At 48.6% G+C, this 17,500-nt stretch overlaps 2 protein-coding genes across 12 annotated transcripts in view; both read right to left on the minus strand.

Annotated features, from left to right (window-relative positions):
- LOC134862178 (lysine-specific demethylase 9) overlaps positions 1-1,855 on the minus strand; it is a 4,543-nt gene extending 2,688 nt beyond the window's left edge. The window contains 4 exon segments of the mRNA XM_063879932.1: positions 1-63; positions 133-523; positions 525-681; positions 1,327-1,855. The exon segment at positions 1-63 is cut by the window's left edge and continues 75 nt beyond it. Coding sequence (XP_063736002.1) covers positions 1-63; positions 133-523; positions 525-681; positions 1,327-1,837 — 1,122 coding nt within the window. The 5' untranslated portion in view covers positions 1,838-1,855.
- A 925-nt stretch (positions 1,856-2,780) lies between these two features.
- magi3a (membrane associated guanylate kinase, WW and PDZ domain containing 3a) overlaps positions 2,781-17,500 on the minus strand; it is a 59,147-nt gene continuing 44,427 nt past the window's right edge. For 4 of the 11 annotated variants that reach the window (XM_063879715.1, XM_063879691.1, XM_063879707.1 and 1 more), the window contains exons 9-19: positions 13,673-13,873; positions 11,027-11,635; positions 9,186-9,217; positions 8,849-9,053; positions 8,633-8,727; positions 8,210-8,402; positions 7,741-8,112; positions 7,291-7,384; positions 6,958-7,216; positions 5,934-6,072; positions 2,781-5,025 (exon numbers count right to left, since the gene is read on the minus strand). In XM_063879715.1, coding sequence (XP_063735785.1) covers positions 4,430-5,025; positions 5,934-6,072; positions 6,958-7,216; positions 7,291-7,384; positions 7,741-8,112; positions 8,210-8,402; positions 8,633-8,727; positions 8,849-9,053; positions 9,186-9,217; positions 11,027-11,635; positions 13,673-13,873 — 2,795 coding nt within the window. In that variant the 3' untranslated portion in view covers positions 2,781-4,429. Of the gene's footprint in view, positions 5,026-5,620; positions 5,736-5,933; positions 6,073-6,957; positions 7,217-7,290; positions 7,385-7,740; positions 8,113-8,209; positions 8,403-8,632; positions 8,728-8,848; positions 9,054-9,185; positions 9,218-11,026; positions 11,636-13,672; positions 13,874-17,500 lie in introns of those variants that run through there. The other 7 variants (XM_063879746.1, XM_063879730.1, XM_063879721.1 and 4 more) reach the window with 4 other exon arrangements.

Genomic DNA, 17,500 nt, shown 5'->3' on the forward strand with positions numbered 1-17,500 from the left:
CACCAGACTGATCTGCCTCATGGGGCCAGAGCGGTACGTCCCCGAGCAGTACGTCCGGCTCACCTGGACCAGGGGACAGGGTCAGAGTTAATTAACAGCCTCCAGGTATGTGGACCCCCCCCCCCTCCCTACCTGAGAGTGGAAGTTGGCGATGGTGGTGGTCTCGATGTCTTTCTTCCCGAGGATCTCCATCTTCACGGGGGTGTTGGGGAAGTTAAAGGCGAAGTAGTCCAGGAAGTCTGGCAGGAAGTGGGCGGCGCCATGCACCACGGCGAGGGCGTACAGCGCCGCCCCCCGCGCCTTCTCTGCGAACGCCAGCTGCAGGAACTCCGCGGCGAAGACCTCCATCTCCGCGGCGCCGAGGCAGGACAGCTCGTCGGCGTAGGCGTGCAGCACGGCCCCCCCCCCGTTGGCCTGGCGCTCCTCGTGCAGGAAGCGGCCCGCCCAGGAGCCGGTCTGCAGGTGGGAGCGCCGGATGGAGTGGTCCTGGTGCGACAGGAAGGGGAGGAGCTTCACAGGGCGGGGGGGGGTCCGGGCTCACAGTCTGCACAGCTTTGTGGTGCATGTGGCGGACGCCCCCCCCCCTCCTGCTGTGCTCCTCCTCACGGTGCTTCTTCTTCTTCTTCTTTTTCTTTTTCTTCAGCAGATACTCCTGCAGCTTCTCACTGTGAGGCCTCGGGTCTGCAGGGGGGGGGGGGGCAAAGTGCGGGGGGGCGGTGCATATTCCTCTGTTAGCTTTGAGGATCCAAACAACGCATCATTAATCCACACATTCAGCAAACATCTGTTTTAGAGCTGCGGTTCCTCCGAGCTGAAGGACCAACTCTAAGAAGCTTCACAGCTAAAAGTCTGGAGCACTGCTCCCTGCTGCCTCTTCCTGCCAATCGTACTGAATGACCACTTCATTCATCTTTATATTCATTCACCTTTATATTCATTCACCTTTATATTCATTAATGCTAAACACGTGATTTCAAATGTTGCTCTGCATTATGTTCTTTGAGGAGACTCAGTTTGCAGACCTGTCAGTTAAATAAACTCCATCATTGGTCCACAGCGTGTTTGAATATCCCTGAATGAACATTTCTCTCGTCAAGCCTTTTATTGTTAGGACTCCTAAAGTATTTCACACACAGACAGACACAAATTCATATATTTCTGCAGACATTAATCTCTTTAGTATTTAGTAAAGGTCACTGAAAGCTCCACTTGGACAGAAGCACTTGCTGTTTGAAGGATGTGACCCTGCCAGATGTTGGCTCCTGACACACTTTGGGAACATGTTTCAGTGAACCCTTCTTTAAACGGACAGAATGATAAACTCACCCTTGCTGCTCCTGATCTGAGCAGGCTTCACGTTCGCCTCCGTGTTCTCCTTCTTCAGCTTCAGCTCCTTCTCCCTGAACTCCTGCGGCTTCTCCTTCACCATCTTCAGGGGAGAGAAGGAGAACAGAGCAGCTGTTTCTGCCTGGAGCTTCTTCTGAGGGGGAGGAGGGTGAGGAGGAAGAGGAGGGAGATGCTGGCCCGGCTGCAGGTGGAGGTGTTGGGGCTGCAGGAGCAGGTGTTGGGGCTGCAGGAGGACATGCTTCTCCCCGCTGAAGCTGCTCTGTTTGCGGGGAACCTGCAGCGTGAGGCTCCGCTGAAGCTTCAGCTTCTTCTCCTCCCTCCTCACCTGTTTCTCTGCTGCCAGCTCCCTCCTCTCCCTCTCCTCCTCCTCCCTCCTCTTCCTCTCCTCCTTCCTCTCCCTCTTCTTCTTCTCTCGGATCAACCTCTGCAGACTCTCCCTCCTCTTCTCCTCCTCGGATCTGGCTCGGAGCAGGTCAACCTGAGCTGCCATCTTTGCACATACAGAACATTTAAATGACCGTGGTGCACACTGCGCATGTGCACGAGCAGCTGTAGTCCGAGTGACGCTCAGTTGTAGTTCTTTTACGTGTTTTGGGTTCATTGCGCATGCGTAAAACACGGAGCTGTGGGTGTTTGTAGTTTAAAATGTTGCAAAGCAGCGTGGGAGTTGGAGTGAAAAGAGGTGAGTGCGTGCAGAGCTGCACACACTCTCTGCTGACGTCATGCTTAAATTCATGACAGCCATCAGAGGCAGCACGAGACACAAGCTGTCTAAAGAGCAGGACGAATAAAGCTGAGTATGAATCCCGTTTCAGACACAGAACAGAAATGAGCAGACTGGCGTCACAGAAGAAAGACAACAGTATATTAAAGTGAACATACCTGCAGATGGACCAGAGAGCAGGTGAAGCAGCTTCCAGCTCGAGCCAGGTGACCCAAATAATAAGGGATGATTGAATGTATACACAGAAATATAACAACTGTGAAGGAGAGGAAGAGGATGGGAAATAGTTTGAGATCTGACCAAAAGGAAAGTCACATTTCTGACACTTTTCTAAGAATTCACTTTTTGATCGAAAAGGACTTTTTTTAAGGATTGACTTTATCTTGAGTTTATATTAATTCTGACTTTTATCCTAAAGATCATTTATCTCCTCTCAGACTTTCTGACTTCCTCAACATCTACTTATTTCAGTACTCACTTTTTTTCAGATTCGACATTTCTTTTACATTTCAGTTTTCTCAAAATGAGTTCTGACTTTTCTTTTCCTTTTCTTCACTGTTCTTCAGAGTTTCTCAGATTTCTTTCTCGAAATGGACTTTTATCAGAGCTCACTTCTATCTCAGATTTCTGACTTCTTTTCAGAATAGTTTTTTCTGAAAACACTCAGAGCACCCCCCCCCCCATCACAAACACACACACTGCGTCCGGCTTTATTCAGTAAACCTTTATTGTCAGTGCATGAACCGAGCGCCATGACAGATCATCGTCTCCACCCTTCCCTATACGACCTCCTCTCAGCTCCCTTAAAAAAATAATGACACCATTTACAGAGGATTGTTTCTGCATGAGGCAAGTTTATACATGTGCTGTACAACATTTACAACCACCATGATGTCGAAACTAAAAGATATGTCTCATTATTTATATATGTGTGTTGGAGCGATGCAAGGCCACGGTGTCAGACATGGAGACCTACAATACCTTAGTTTCTCCGGCGCAGGACTTGATGAAGCCACTAGAGGTCTCTGCACACCAAACACAACTCATCCCAATAAATTAAAAATATACACTTTTCATCTGGAAGGTGAATCCCTGTCTGATTAGATTTGAGAAACTTCACAAAGTTAAATTCTGATTTTCACATTTTGTGACGACGTGTCCTCCTGTCTGTAAAACAACCTTCAGTTTCAGGAGTCTGGGTGCATTTAGAACATAGATCATGTCGACATTTAAGCAGACGTGTGCTGTTCCTCACATTATGGATCATAGTCACTACAAAAATAAATCAGGAATAGATCTGGAGGTGTGTTTCACTTAGTTAAATAATAAGATATGTCTCTGGGGTTATATCTCTAAACATGAGCAGGTGAACTCAGAGCTGCGAACAGTAGACAGTATGAAACCTAGAAATGGAGCATAGATTATTATCTACACAATCTATTCCCCCCGAACTCAGCATGTTTACATCACATCTCAATAAATTACATTACGCTTCATTTTATTAACACACAGTAGAAGTTGAACCACAAGTATCTGGTCTGCTGATTGGTGCATATAAAGCTCCTTCAAAGTAAAAGTCTCTCCTGTTGCATGACGTCCAGGCTGCAGAGAGAGAAGAGGAGCTCCACTCTCCGGAGCTTCCTGCAGGGACAGTGAACGCATCTCAGCTGGAGACGTTCCTTCAGAAGGACAGACGTGGATTTGGTTTGTCTCACAGTGCAGTCCGCTGCAGTTTCAGATTAACCCCCCCCCCAAATATATCTTCATATACGGTACAAATCCTCCCGACTGACCGAGGCAAACTGCGTGAGGAATAAAAGCAGAAGTAAATCAGAAGTGATGAGGCTCTGGTGCTGGCTACAGTGATCTGCTTTGTCCGAGATGGCAAAAAAATAACAACAATATCCTTCAATAATTAACGTCCAGCTTCAAAAAATGTTTCTCCTACCTCCCACAGAATGATCTTTGCATGGTAACTCACCCAGTGTCCCCCCCCCCCCAGCAGAACGGGGTTTATGTATAAATGCACAGTAAAGTTCAAATCATTTCCCGGTACTTGGAGTTAAAAGGAAAGATAATACTCTACTGATGACTGCATTCTGAAAAATGTTGGAGATTATTGGAGACTGATCCGTCGTCTCAGACGTAGCTCTAGCGTTTCTACAGTTTTAATACATATTTAAACATTTAGATCTTTCCTGACCTCTGGTTTCCCTAAAACGCTTCCCTAACTTCCTTCCCTTTATCTTGAACTCTGCATGTGTCTCTGTTCAGCCCGGGGGGGGGGTGAGGTGACAGGAACACGGGGGAGTCACTTCATTTAAAGATCATTCTGTGGGTGAGACCCTCAGAGGAGCATCAGATGTCGGCATAGCTCGACTCCTGGTTCTGGATCTTGGCGGAGCTGGGGACCTTCCAGGGCCCCGGGGTGATTGGGGTCTTCTTGCTGGTCCCATTGCAGCTGGGGTCCCCGATGCTGTTGCTGGAGCCTCGGGGGTCCTTCTTCCCCTCCTCCTTCTCCCTGGCCCTCCTCCGGCTGAGGGTTCCCTCACCGTCCGACCCCCTGTGGCCCTCCTGCTCGGCCCTCTTCCTGGTCCCGGTCCCCAGGTGTTTCTCCCCGGGGGCCGGCTGCTGGCCTGCAGGACGGCGGGGGCTCTGCGGCTCCTCCTGGCTCTTGGAGGTCTTCCTGGGGCTGGAGGAGTGGTGGTCCCTGTGGCCCCTCCGGTCCCTCCTCATGTCCTCCAGTGACCCACTGTGGCCCCGCTCTGTCTTCCTGGGGCTGTGGGAGCGCTCCGTCTCGGGGTCTGCCCTGGAGTCACCGCGGCTGCTCTTCCTGGACCTGGTCTCCTCTGGGGGTTTGGGGGAAGACGGGGATGTTTCTGAGGTAGAGAGGGAGGCAGGGGAGGACGGGCCCTCAGAGAGTCGGGGGGGGGCGGCTACTTTGTCCTTTGAACCTGAGGGACGAGCAACAGGAAGTGAGAAACAAGGAGTGATGCTCATGCTACGCTAACACCATGAGCCACAGCAACAGGTGACAGGAAGCTACACACAGCCTGACTTAGCAATTTGCTAAAGCGTAGCATTCTGGTGTATGCTAATGCTCATGCTAATAATTAGCATTCAGATAACTTCCTGTTCTACAGCTTAACAAAGCCTCTGCTCTAAGGTCCTCCAGCCGTTTAAGATCAGAGCTGAATGCCCCCCCCCCCCCGAGCCGGTCAGAGTAGCACAGCAGCACTGAGAGCAGACTGAAGCAGCAGACAGAGAAGAAGAGGTATGACTGAGAGAAGCTGGAATGAGCTTGAGGATTTCTGGGAGCAACAACTCAGAGAAATCCCTCCTGACCCCCGGAGAGGGGGGGGGATGCCAGGGAACACACACACATCCTGCTGGGATCTGCATGGATCAGGTGTGTGTTCAGTGGCATCGCAGGCTGTGTGTCAGCTGCAGAGCGGTGAGGATCCTGTGGCTCCTGCAGGACTCACTGCTTCGGTTCAGCTCGGTTAACAGGGGTCAGATCAGGGAGGGGGGGTGGGGCAGAGAGGGCCAGGAGGGAGAGCTTAAAGGTTTACCCAGGTAATAGAGACAGACCGAGAGAAGCAGTGAGGCCGTTAGCGGTGCTCTGGTTTCATGTGGAAGCACAGGGTGGAAGCAGAGTTCAGACCTACAGGAGGAGAAGGTACACGGTAGAACCAGAGAGCCAGATCCAGAGAGGGGGGGCTGCAGCATGCATGAGCAGAACAAAGCACCCTGTGCAAACATATGTGTGTGTGTGTGTGTGTGTGTGTGTGTGTGTGTGTGTGTGTGTGTGTGTGTGTGTGTGTGTGTGTGTGTGTGTGTGTGTGTGTGTGTGTGGACTCACTGTGGTCCGGCACGGCCCCCTGTCCGGGTCTCAGCAGCAGGTGCACCTTGCTGCCCCCGGCCTGGATCAGCTCGATGGCCCGGGTGTGTGTGATGCCCTGCGTCGCCTCGCCGTTAATCTCCACGATCTGATCGCCCACCTGCAGAGCATCGGTGCGTTATTACAGGGGGGGGTAGGAGGTACTTCTGTGTGTGTGTGTGTGTGTGTGTGTGTGTGTGTACCAGCTGAGAAAACAAATATCCTGCGGTGAATAACTCTGATCTAATCTGAAGATGCACGGGGAGAGAAGATAATATCCTGCTTTATTTGAGGGTTCAGTAAAGTCACGTTCCAGCTGAGAGTTAGAATATACATCATCAATGCAGATAGTGAACGTCGCAGACAACACAACACAAAAGTCCGACTTTGAAATCAATTTGACTTTCATTTAAAATGCATAACTCAAAGACTCTAAGGCCGTGTCAGATTAGCTATGGCTCCTCGGACATACACATAATTACTCAGAAACATAATAACGGTGCAGGTGAAGAGCAGGAAACTGTAACCATGGAAGGCAAATATCCTCCAGGACAATAAATCTGAAGGTGGTGCACGGTGGGAGGGGCTCCTGTACTGCTTTTAGCAGTCTCACAGTCATCCCATGGAGGATGCATAATAAACACCGTAGAACACAACCGTAGCTTTGGGTGCAGATGTGTGGTGCAGTTCCCTCAGAGTCAGACTTCATCAGGTCTGAGTCGGCGGTCGTCTGTGCAATAATGTGAGCTAATGATCCAGAAGCTGTGAAGGTGTACCAGAGCAAAGGTGGAAGAGGGGGGTACAGGTCCCGGAACAGCACATTCAATCCAGGAGATTTGATGTGAAATCTAAAACCGAACTGTGATCAGAAACAGCCCTGTATGAACACCTGGACCATGAACAGGTGTGTGTGTGTGTGTGTGTGTGTGTGTGTGTGTGTGTGTGTGTGTGTGTGTGTGTGTGTGTGTGTGTGTGTGTGTGTGTGTGTGTGTGTGTGCCGACTCACGTGTATGCGACCGTCGTTCAGCGCTGGCCCGTCCTCCGCCAGTCTCAGGATGAACAGCCCCATGTTGTACTCCTTGCCCCCCCGCAGGCTGAAGCCGAAGCCCCTCTGGCTGCGGTCCAGCTCCACCACGAAGCAGCCCTGCAGGAGACACCACACCACAGGCTCTTTACCTTTATCATAGACCAGGACCCTGAGGGCCGGGGAACAACTGGGGGAGGGGTTCACCTGCTTGGAGCTGAGGGTCCCCGAGTCTCCGTTCCTGCACAGAAACACACCTTATTATTTACAGGTATCAGGTCCAGTGTGTGTGGGGGGAGCCATCTCTAAACGTACCTGTCTGAGTAGTTGGGGGGCTGCTGGCCCACTGCCCTGTGCTGAGCTGAAGGACTCTGCTTCGCCGAGTTCGTTCCAGACAGAGGAGCGTTATCTATAAAACACACACACACACACACACACACACACACACACACGGGGGGGGGATCAGCTCAGTGAACCACAGATACAGAGGTATGCTGGCTGATGAAGAAGAGGAGGGAAGCTGGGTAGCCAATATAAGGCTTAGTCGTCTTGCCAAATAGTGAGCCTGTGTTGAACTGGTTTATAACTGGTTCTTAACAAAGTGTTTACAGCCTGATGAATAACCCTTTATGGGGGGAGTAATAAACCATGAGGCTGCAGGGGGAACAGGTCAGACCTCCAGCTGCTCAGCGAGGGCTCGTCCCACTGAAGCTGAGCCATCACATCTTATTCATCGTCTTTCCTCTGGGGGGGGGGGGGTCTTACCGTCCTCCGGCACCACGGTGAGTGTCACCTGCGAGCCGGCGTCCTTGATGAGCTGCACGATGTCGTTGTGCGACAGCTCCATGATGGAGAGCCCGTTGACGGCGGAGATGCGGTCCCCCACTTTCATCCGGCCCGCCCGGTCGGTCGGGCTGCCCTCGATGATCCGGCCTATCTTGTGGGGGATCACTCCGGGGGGGGGCTTGTTCTTGGAGGTGAGGATGACAAAGCCAAAGCCCTCTGTGTCTCGTCTCTGCAGGAACACGTCGAAGCACTCCGGTCTGCCAGTGGGGAGGGGGGTCTGCACGGCGTCAGGGACCTGGATCCGGGGGGTCTGAGGGGAGCTAACGGAGAGAGGCTCCTCTTCATCAGCATCTGAAACCAGGACCAGAGACACCGTGAGTTCAGAGACAGAGCTGAGGGGATTTGTGTGTGTGTGTGTGTGTGTGTGCGTGTGTGTGCATGCACTCACCTGTGTTTGAGAGCTTCCTGCGCACGGTGAGCATCACCTGTCCGTGGCGTGCTGCGTTGGTCATCAGCTCCAGGACCTGCTTGTGGGACTTCCCCTTCACCGGGACCCCGTCGATGCACAGCAGCTCGTCTCCGGCCCGCAGCCGGCCGTCCTTCTCCGCTGCGCCGAGGGGCACGATGGCCCCGATGTACACCTGGGGGGGGGGGGGGTTTTGAGAGTTTGAGGGTCTTTAGAATCTGAGGGTCTTTAGAGTCTGAGGGTTTTTAGAGTCTGAGGGTCTTTAGAGTCTGAGGGTCTTTAGAGTCTGAGGGTCTTTAGAGTCTGAGGGTTTTTAGAGTCTGAGGGTCTTCAGAGTCTGAGAGTCTTTAGAGTCTGAGGGTCTTCAGAGTCTTAGGGTTTTTATGGTTCTGGTCTGGGACGTACCGGCTGGTCGGGCCCCTCTCCTCCGAGGACCCTGAATCCGAATCCGGACTCCTGGTTCCTCTTGATGAAAACATCCAGGTCCTTAGTGTTGGCCGCTGCAGAGAGGGGGGGGGACGGGGACGGGACAGCAGTCATTATATTCAGCAGGTCAAACTGAATGTTTCTAAGCACCACACTGAGGGGGGGGGGGGGTGTCAGATACAGTGTTTGACTCACGCTTGCTGTCCTGCAGGGCTCTGGACCGGAGGTACAGCTCCGAGGCGTCCGGCTTGGGGAACGGCAGTGGGTTGGGGGCCACCTCGGGTCCCTGCAGGATCTCACTGTTGTTGATCACTTCCTGTCGCTGTGGGGCGGGCTGCTGCTGTTGAGGGGCGGGATGGGGGGGCTGCTGAGGGAGGGGCTGCGACATGGGGGCCGTGCACTGCAGAGAGGAAGAGGAGGGGTGAAGAAGAGGAGATTTATCCAGGATTATGCTTCAGAGCAGGAAATGTGCACATTTGTTTATCTGCAGCTGATGTTCAGCAGATCCTCCTCTCTGAATATTTAAACTCACCGGTTTGAGGGATTTCACCGGAGATGTCTGACCTGTGAGAGGAAGAGGAAGAGAAGGAAGAGGAAGAGGTTAAAGTAACTGATGAAGGAACACATTATTCCTGCTCTCTGTCAGTGAGGGGTTGCACCAGCAGGGGGCAGTGTGCAGCAGCAGGAAGCACAGCTCACATGGCTCCGCAGGGGGCGGGGGCTCAGAGGTGACCTTAGGCCATGGGAAAACGTTTTGGGTTAAAAACCAGCTGTTCGTAACAGTTCCTTTAACAGCACCAGGTCCCGCCGGATCCAGAGAGGGAGCACTCTGCGGTTCTGCAGACTGAACGCTTCAAACCGGCTCGTATCTGCATTTCAGTCTGCAGGCTGGTGTTGAAGCATGAGAATAAAGTTCAAGAATTAATAAAGACTTTGGAGAGTATTTACTATATTAAACATTTAAAGCTCCAGTAAACCCACTTTAAATCGGCGGTAGAAGCATGAGGATCAAGATTACAATTGATTTATTTTAATGAATGAACGAGAATTTACTGACACCAAATATCACTGACACCAAATATCACTGAGTCCAAATATCACTGACACCAAATATCACTGACACCAAATATCACTGAGTCCAAATATCACTGACACCAAATATCACTGACACCAAATATCACTGAGTCCAAATATCACTGAGTCCAAATATCACTGAGTCCAAATATCACTGAGTCCAAATATCACTGAGTCCAAATATCACTGACACCAAATATCACTGACACCAAATATCACTGAGTCCAAATATCACTGAGTCCAAATATCACTGACACCAAATATCACTGAGTCCAAATATCACTGAGTCCAAATATCACTGAGTCCAAATATCACTGAGTCCAAATATCACTGAGTCCAAATATCACTGAGTCCAAATATCACTGAGTCCAAATATCACTGAGTCCAAATATCACTGAGTCCAAATATCACTGACACCAAATATCACTGAGTCCAAATATCACTGAGGGAGGATTCAATCCAGGAAATAATTTCCTGTTTCATCTCTGAGCTGCACACCTAATCCTCTGTGTGTGTGTGTGTGTGTGTCCAGAGGGAAGCCCTGCAGCTATAACACAGCAAACACACACACACACACACACACACACACACACACACACACTAGGGGTAAAAAGGGAACAAGCTCTTCAAATCAGAGAGAGCCTGAAGACAGAGGAAGGGCTGTGATTACCCAGCATGCTCCCTGCCATGCTGGGTAATCATATATTTATATATAATATATATATTATATATAAATATATAAATATATATTTATATATAATATATATTTATATATTATATATATATATATATTTATATATATATATATATTTATATATTTATATATAAATATATATATATATAAATATATAAATATATATCTGACCCCTCCCCTCTACAGGTAGGTGTGTTTCAGGCCCCTCCCCTCTACAGGTAGGTGTGTTTCAGGCCCCTCCCCTCTACAGGTAGGTGTGTTTCAGACCCCTCCCCTCTACAGGTAGGAGTGTTTCAAACTCCCCCCTCGCCCCCCCTACAGGTAGGTGTGTTTCAGACCCCCCCCCACTACAGGTAGGTGTGTTTCAGTCCCCTCCCCTCTACAGGTAGGAGTGTTTCAACCCCCCCCCCCCCCTTACAGGTAGGTGTGTTTCAGACGCCCCCCCCACTACAGGTAGGACTGTTTCAGACCCCTACCCCCCTAAAGGTAGGTGTGTTTCAGACTGCCCCCCCTCTACAGGTAGGTGTGTTTCAGACCCCCCCCTCTAAAAGGTAGGTGTGTTTCAGACCCCCCCCCCACTAAAGGAAGGTGTGGTTCAGACTCACCCCCCCGCAGCACCAGCAGGCTGACCTCGCTCCCCCCCGGCAGCTCCTTCAGGATGTCCACCACCTGGGAGTGGGTGAGGGTCTGCACGTTCTGCCGGTTGACCTCCTTGATGACGTCGCCCTTCATCAGGCCGCGGCACCACTGCGCATCCAGGATCATCTTCACCTTCTGGCCCAGCGGGGAGTCCGCGATGGCAAACCCAAACCCCCCCGGACCCTTCACCAGGGGGACGCTCAGCAGCTCGGGCTGCAGCAGCGTGGGGTCAGGGCCCTCGTGGTGGGGAGGAGGATGATGATGGTGGGGGGGGTATGAGTGCCGCCCTCCATTAATCATGGGGGTGACGGCCGCCACCTGCCTGGGGAGGGTCCCCCCGTCCGGGACCGTGTGGTGGGGGTCCTGTGTGGAGCTGCAGGGAGACGGGGTGGGGTCCTTGAGGCCCCCAGACGCCTCCTCACTGCCGCTGCTGCTGGAGTCCTGAGGGAGGGGGTAGCCCCGGCACAGCACCAGCTCCACGTACTGGTTTACGGGGATGGACTGGAACATCTGCACCACGTCCGCGTGGGTCTTCCCCAGGACGCAGGAGCCGTTGATGTCCACGATCACGTCCCCTGGGAGGGAGACAAGAGCCGTGAGACGTCTGAGGAACATACCCCCCACCTCTTAGGCAGGGGGACTGTCTGTCTGCTGTGAGTGGATAGTCTAGGAACCCAAACTCCTCTAAGCTCTGCTCTCTATGTTCAGGATCAGAATCAGACTCAGGATCAGGATCAGATCAGGATCAGACTCAGAACCAGACTCAGAACCAGACTCAGAACCAGACTCAGAACCAGACTCAGACTCAGACCAGGATCAGACCCAGGATCAGCTCATGGAGAGCAGGGTTACACAGAGACCGTGATGATCACTCTGCAGGAGCACCATAGAGTGTGGAGCAGCAAAGATAGAAAAGGTAATAAATAAGGAGCAGTTTAAGAGAAAGACAGAGGTTCAAAGAGCTGTCGTATTTCAGGAAAGTCTTCCGTTTATTAAATTAAACCCTCAGATCTTCTCTGAGATTTAAGTGGTACCTTACTGAGAAGATGCTATGTGTAATCCAACATTTAAAACACGATATTTCTCAGATTTTTCTGAGATTTCTTTCTTTATTTACCAAACTAATCTCCTAAATTCTGAGTCTTTTTAAGGATTTTACCCCAACTCCAGCCTTCATGATCTCATTACAAATGTTTTATTCCCTCTTATGAAACATGGCCTTATCTTAATTGAAATTACACATTTGGGGTAATGCCATTTTGTCTTTACACATATTTGTGCAGAAATGTCTGTCCTCCTCCTCCACTTTCCTACCCGATCGATTCCTCTCTGGTTTCTGGAATTAGCTCCGTTCCCACTGACTGAACCAATAATTAACCATGCACAAAATACTAATCCCCAAGTACAGTCTGAGAGACGCTCCTCTGTCTGCACGAGTCCTCCCGCTCGATGCCTGCAGTCAAATGAAGTGGTTGAATCAATGACCCTCTGTCTCCTGGGGAGGGAACTCTGGACACAATGACTGGACCTGCGGGTCCTCGGTGCATGCGCTGCAGTCCTGCAGCACCCTGTGATCACAGCCTTTATACCAACAGATGAGTCACTGAGGTGCTACTGAGGCTACATGTAGCATTGGCAGCTAATGAACGCGTAATCTACGGCTGCACGTTAATCTGTGTCGGACATAAACTGAACGAGGGTTTCATTGACTGACTATTTTTAGATCAGCTGCTCTGACGCCGTTAACTCTGCCTTCATGAGAGGCACGTTCAGAGGCTGCTTCCTCCACAAATGTGTGTGTGTGTGTGTGTGTGTGTGGATATGTACAGAACCTGTGATGATGCCAAGTCCAGGGCGGCAGCGTGCAGACATTATGCATCACTCCTTTAGAGGCGTCATAAAAGTCTGTTTGTCTCCAGCTTTAAACCTTTGTGCCTCACTTTACAGAGGTCGCTCAAAATGCTTCTATTATTATACTATTCTTTTATTAATTATAGTATTATTGTTATTAGTTTTCATGAGTGTTATGTATTAATAATTATAGTATTCATTATTAATAATTATAGTATTTATTATGAATAATTACAGTATTTATTATTATTATTAATTATATTATTTGTATTAATTATAGTATTTATTATTAATAATTATATTATTTTATTAATTATAGTATTTATTATTAATAATTATATTATTTTATTAATTATAGTATTTATTATTGTTATTAGTTTTCATGAGTGTTATTCATTATTAATAATTATAGTATTTATTATTAATAATTACAGTATTTATTATTATTATTATTATTATTATTATAATTATTAATTACAGTATTTATTATTAATTATTATAATTATTAATTACAGTATTTATTATTAATTATTGTTATTATTAATTACAGTATTTATTATTATTATTATTATTATTATTATTAATTACAGTATTTATTATTATTATTATTATTATTATTATTATTATTATTATTATTAATGGTATTATTATTATTATTATTATTAATTATTGTTATTATTAATGGTATTCTTTGTAATTATGATCATTGAGTGTTGTTCCGTTAGTAAAAATAAAGCTTCTTGTATTTGATGTTTTTCTACCTGAGGCGATCTTGTTGTCGTGCGCTGCCGGCCCGTCCTGCAGGACGTTCTTCACCTGCAGGAATTCGTCGGGCCGGTCCCCCCCGATGATGGTGAAGCCGAATCCATTGGGACTCTTCCTCAGCGCCGTCTGCAGGATGGAGCCCTGCAGCTGGGAGGGGTCCCTAGTGAAGACCCTCGCCAACCTCCCAGAATCCTCTGCTGCACAGAGGACAGAGACATGGAGACAGTGCAGTTATGGAGCAGTCTGTAACTGAGCAGCATGCGCTCTGAGACGTGTGTGTGTGTGTGTGTGTGTGTGTGAGTCTGAGAAGTGAGAAGAATCTGAAACGCTTGCTCACAAATTACCATCTGTCTCCATCATAACAGACACACACACACACACACACACACACACACACACACACACACACACACACACACACACACACACACACACACACACAATGTGTCTGACAGCATGCCACTCACTGCTGCTAATCACACACACACACACACACACACACACACACACACACACACACACACACACACACACACACACACACACACACACACACACACACACACACACACACACACACACACACACACACACACACAGCGTTGATTTGTGTCTCGCCGCAGAGATAAATCCGCTCTGACATTTCAAGGTAAACTTTTCCTTTTCTCCGTGGAGCTGCACGATGTAAATGGGACAACTTTAGAGGAGACAGGGAGGGAGTTATATTAGACTGTGTGTGTGTGTGTGTGTGTGTGTGTGTGTGTGTGTGTGTGTGTGTGTGTGTGTGTGTGTGTGTGTGTGTGTGTGTGTGTGTGTGTGTGTGTTAGAGAGAGATAGAAGCGATGAGACAGAGAGAAATACATTTCTCTGAGACAGGAAGACAAGACTTTTGTACATCCTGCCCCCCCCCCCACTCCCCCCACCTGCTGAGAGTGTGAGTTATGTTGGCAGTTCCTACACTGATGATGGATGGGGGATATTAATCTCTTTAGGGAGGCGCAGATAGAACCCCCCCCCCCCCCCCCTACAACACAACACACGTTTTTTTCTTATTTCGTTTTTCTAATAATTCGCCTTTCGTCCCAGATTTTGAAATTGTTCTCAGATTTGAATTTTTACTTATTCTAATAATTAGACTTTTCCCCCAGATTTGGGCTTTTCTCAGAAACTTGAGATTATTCTAATATTTTGACTTTTCTCTCATGGTGCGTTCACACCGGACACTCCTGTCGCTCGAGTTTCACCACGGCGGTCAGATGTGTCCCTGCGTCATTCAAGACTATGGTAGCCTACTAACTACATCAACATGAACGTATCTTACCCTGATTGTACCACACGTTTAATCATAATGCCGCACTAACCACTCGCTGATACCGGTTTGTAAAAAGCATGAATTAGTGCTTTAACGTCTGATCACGGCAGACGGAAAACCCTTTGAAATGTGTGTTTCTGAGTGGAGGTCGGATGGGTCAGGCTGAGCTTACGCTGCTCCGTCCTCTCTCACAACAACATCATGCAGACACAAATAAAGCAGGGACTGTATTCACCCCGCCACAGACAGTCTGTGCTGTGTACATGTATAACGTTTCTCCAGTTTCTGAACAGATATGAGGAGCTGGGGCTCTGCATGCTAACTAGGCTGTTTTGGTTTTCTGATTCAACGTCAGTGACAGCAGGCTGAGATCCGTACCGCTGATTGGTTAACGCGATAACACGCGCGATTGACACCGCCCCCTTCAGTCGCTTCAATCGCCTAAGGCCCTTTCATAGTCTACGCAAACTACGCAGACGCAGTTGTAAACGCAAGGTTCACGCGCGTAGTTTTAGTACATACAGAGCGCGCGTCAGTTGCTGCGCTGTGCCTTGTCAGACGCGATACACCGCTCATCCAAAAGGGGGTAGCAGAGTCTCCGGTGTACAGTACAGCACAGTACAGTAATTCTCATCAGCGCCCCTATCAGAAACGCGTGAAATGGCAGTCGTACACAGAAATCTGAACTACACATTTTAGCTCGATGCGTTCGCGTCCGCCTAGCTTGGGTAGACTATGAAAGGGCCCTAATTCGCGCCGCGTCATCCGCTTCATGCGCGCCGCGGGAGCAAATTCCCGCATTTAAAACAAATGGGTGAACGCTCCGTTAGAATTCTGACCTCCATCAGATTTGGACTTTTTCCTAGAATTTCGACATTTTTCCAAATGTTTGAATTTTTTCTCAAATTAGATTTTTTTTCTAATATTTGACTTTTTCCAGAAGTGCACTGCAATCTGAGGGTGAGTTTACAGGACACTCACAAACTGTATCTACGGAAGAGGATTAGGGCCACATCTTCTCATATTCCTGATTTTTGACTTTTTTCCAAATGTTTTCCTTTTTTATAATAATTTCATTTTCACCCAGATGTTGAAATTCTTTGTGAGAATTAGATTTTTTTCTTATGGGTTAGGGATTTAGTCAGATCTCAAAAATGTGGCCCCGCTATTATACTGTATATTAACTATTTTATACACTACTTATGTTCCTGTTTTAATTCAGATTTCTAACTCATCTGCACTACCCGAACACTTCCTGCTGCTGGTGGGATGAATACATGTATCGTGATAGTTTCCAGATTCTTTATATATATTGATGTTGTGATGCAGGTGCAACAACGAGACATTCACAACAACCATTCATGAATGTGTGATGTCAGGATTCAGAGGAGTGGTGTTAATGAGATATTGATCATGTGATCAAAGATGTGAGTAGAACTCTTTGATTACATTCAGTAAATAATGCAGCTCCTCTTAATCCCAACCTTTCTCCTTCAGGGATTCCTCTTTTACTTGATCCCCATGAAAGCACCGTTATGTTTACTTGACTTTATTAAGCTACGGCCACAAAGGGAAAGTTTGTATCGTGTGTGTGTGTGTGTGTGTGTGTGTGTGTGTGTGTGTGTGTGTGTGTTTACATGAAATGTCAGACAGGATTGTAATTATAGCGCTGTGCTCTGCAGGTCAGGAGGACGGCCCCTGTCATAACAATGCTTAGATGCACCTCATGTACACACACACACACACACACACACACACACACACACACACAGACACAGACACAGACACACACACACACACACACACAGAGACACACACACACACACACACACACACACACACACACACACACACAGCCATTCATTCTCATTAATGAGGGTGGAGGTGGGGGGGTGCAGTTGAGGCTTGAGGCGCTGCACACAGAGGAAATATCGTCGTCACACTGCAGAGAGGCAGACACACACACACACACATGGCTGTGAATACTGATGAAGGTGTGTGCATGTGTGTGCGCGTGTGTGTGTGTGTGTGTGTGTGTGTGTGTGTGTGTGTGTGTGTGTGTGTGTGCGTGTGTCTGTGTGTCTGTGTTGTGTGTGTGTGTAATACCAGCAGTATCACAGGGATGTACCCTGACTGAGACAGTGTGAAGCTGCAGGTGGTGAACAGATAACAAAACGTTTCAATCTCTAACAAAAACCCATCCAGAGAACCATTGACCTCCACACCAGGGCACAGGAGGAGGTGAAATGCTGACTCATGTCAAGGTTTAGGACTCATTCCTGCACCTCTCTATATGATAATCACTTTGAGCTGCAGTCTCCTGTCGTCCTCCATAATTTACCCGTCAGGATGAATTGGCTCCCAGCGGGGGGGCGATCCATTATTCAGATTGAGTCTGGCTGCTCCAGAGGCCGGACGTCCTCCAGACAGACTGAGCGTGGAGCAGACGATATAAAATAACACCCTAAAGCTCCAGGATTTAGCCAGGTCCAACCCCTTGTTAAGGAGCTGT

Source organism: Eleginops maclovinus, chromosome 1, assembly GCF_036324505.1.
Source record: "Eleginops maclovinus isolate JMC-PN-2008 ecotype Puerto Natales chromosome 1, JC_Emac_rtc_rv5, whole genome shotgun sequence".
In the NCBI taxonomy this organism is placed as follows: domain Eukaryota; kingdom Metazoa; phylum Chordata; class Actinopteri; order Perciformes; family Eleginopidae; genus Eleginops; species Eleginops maclovinus.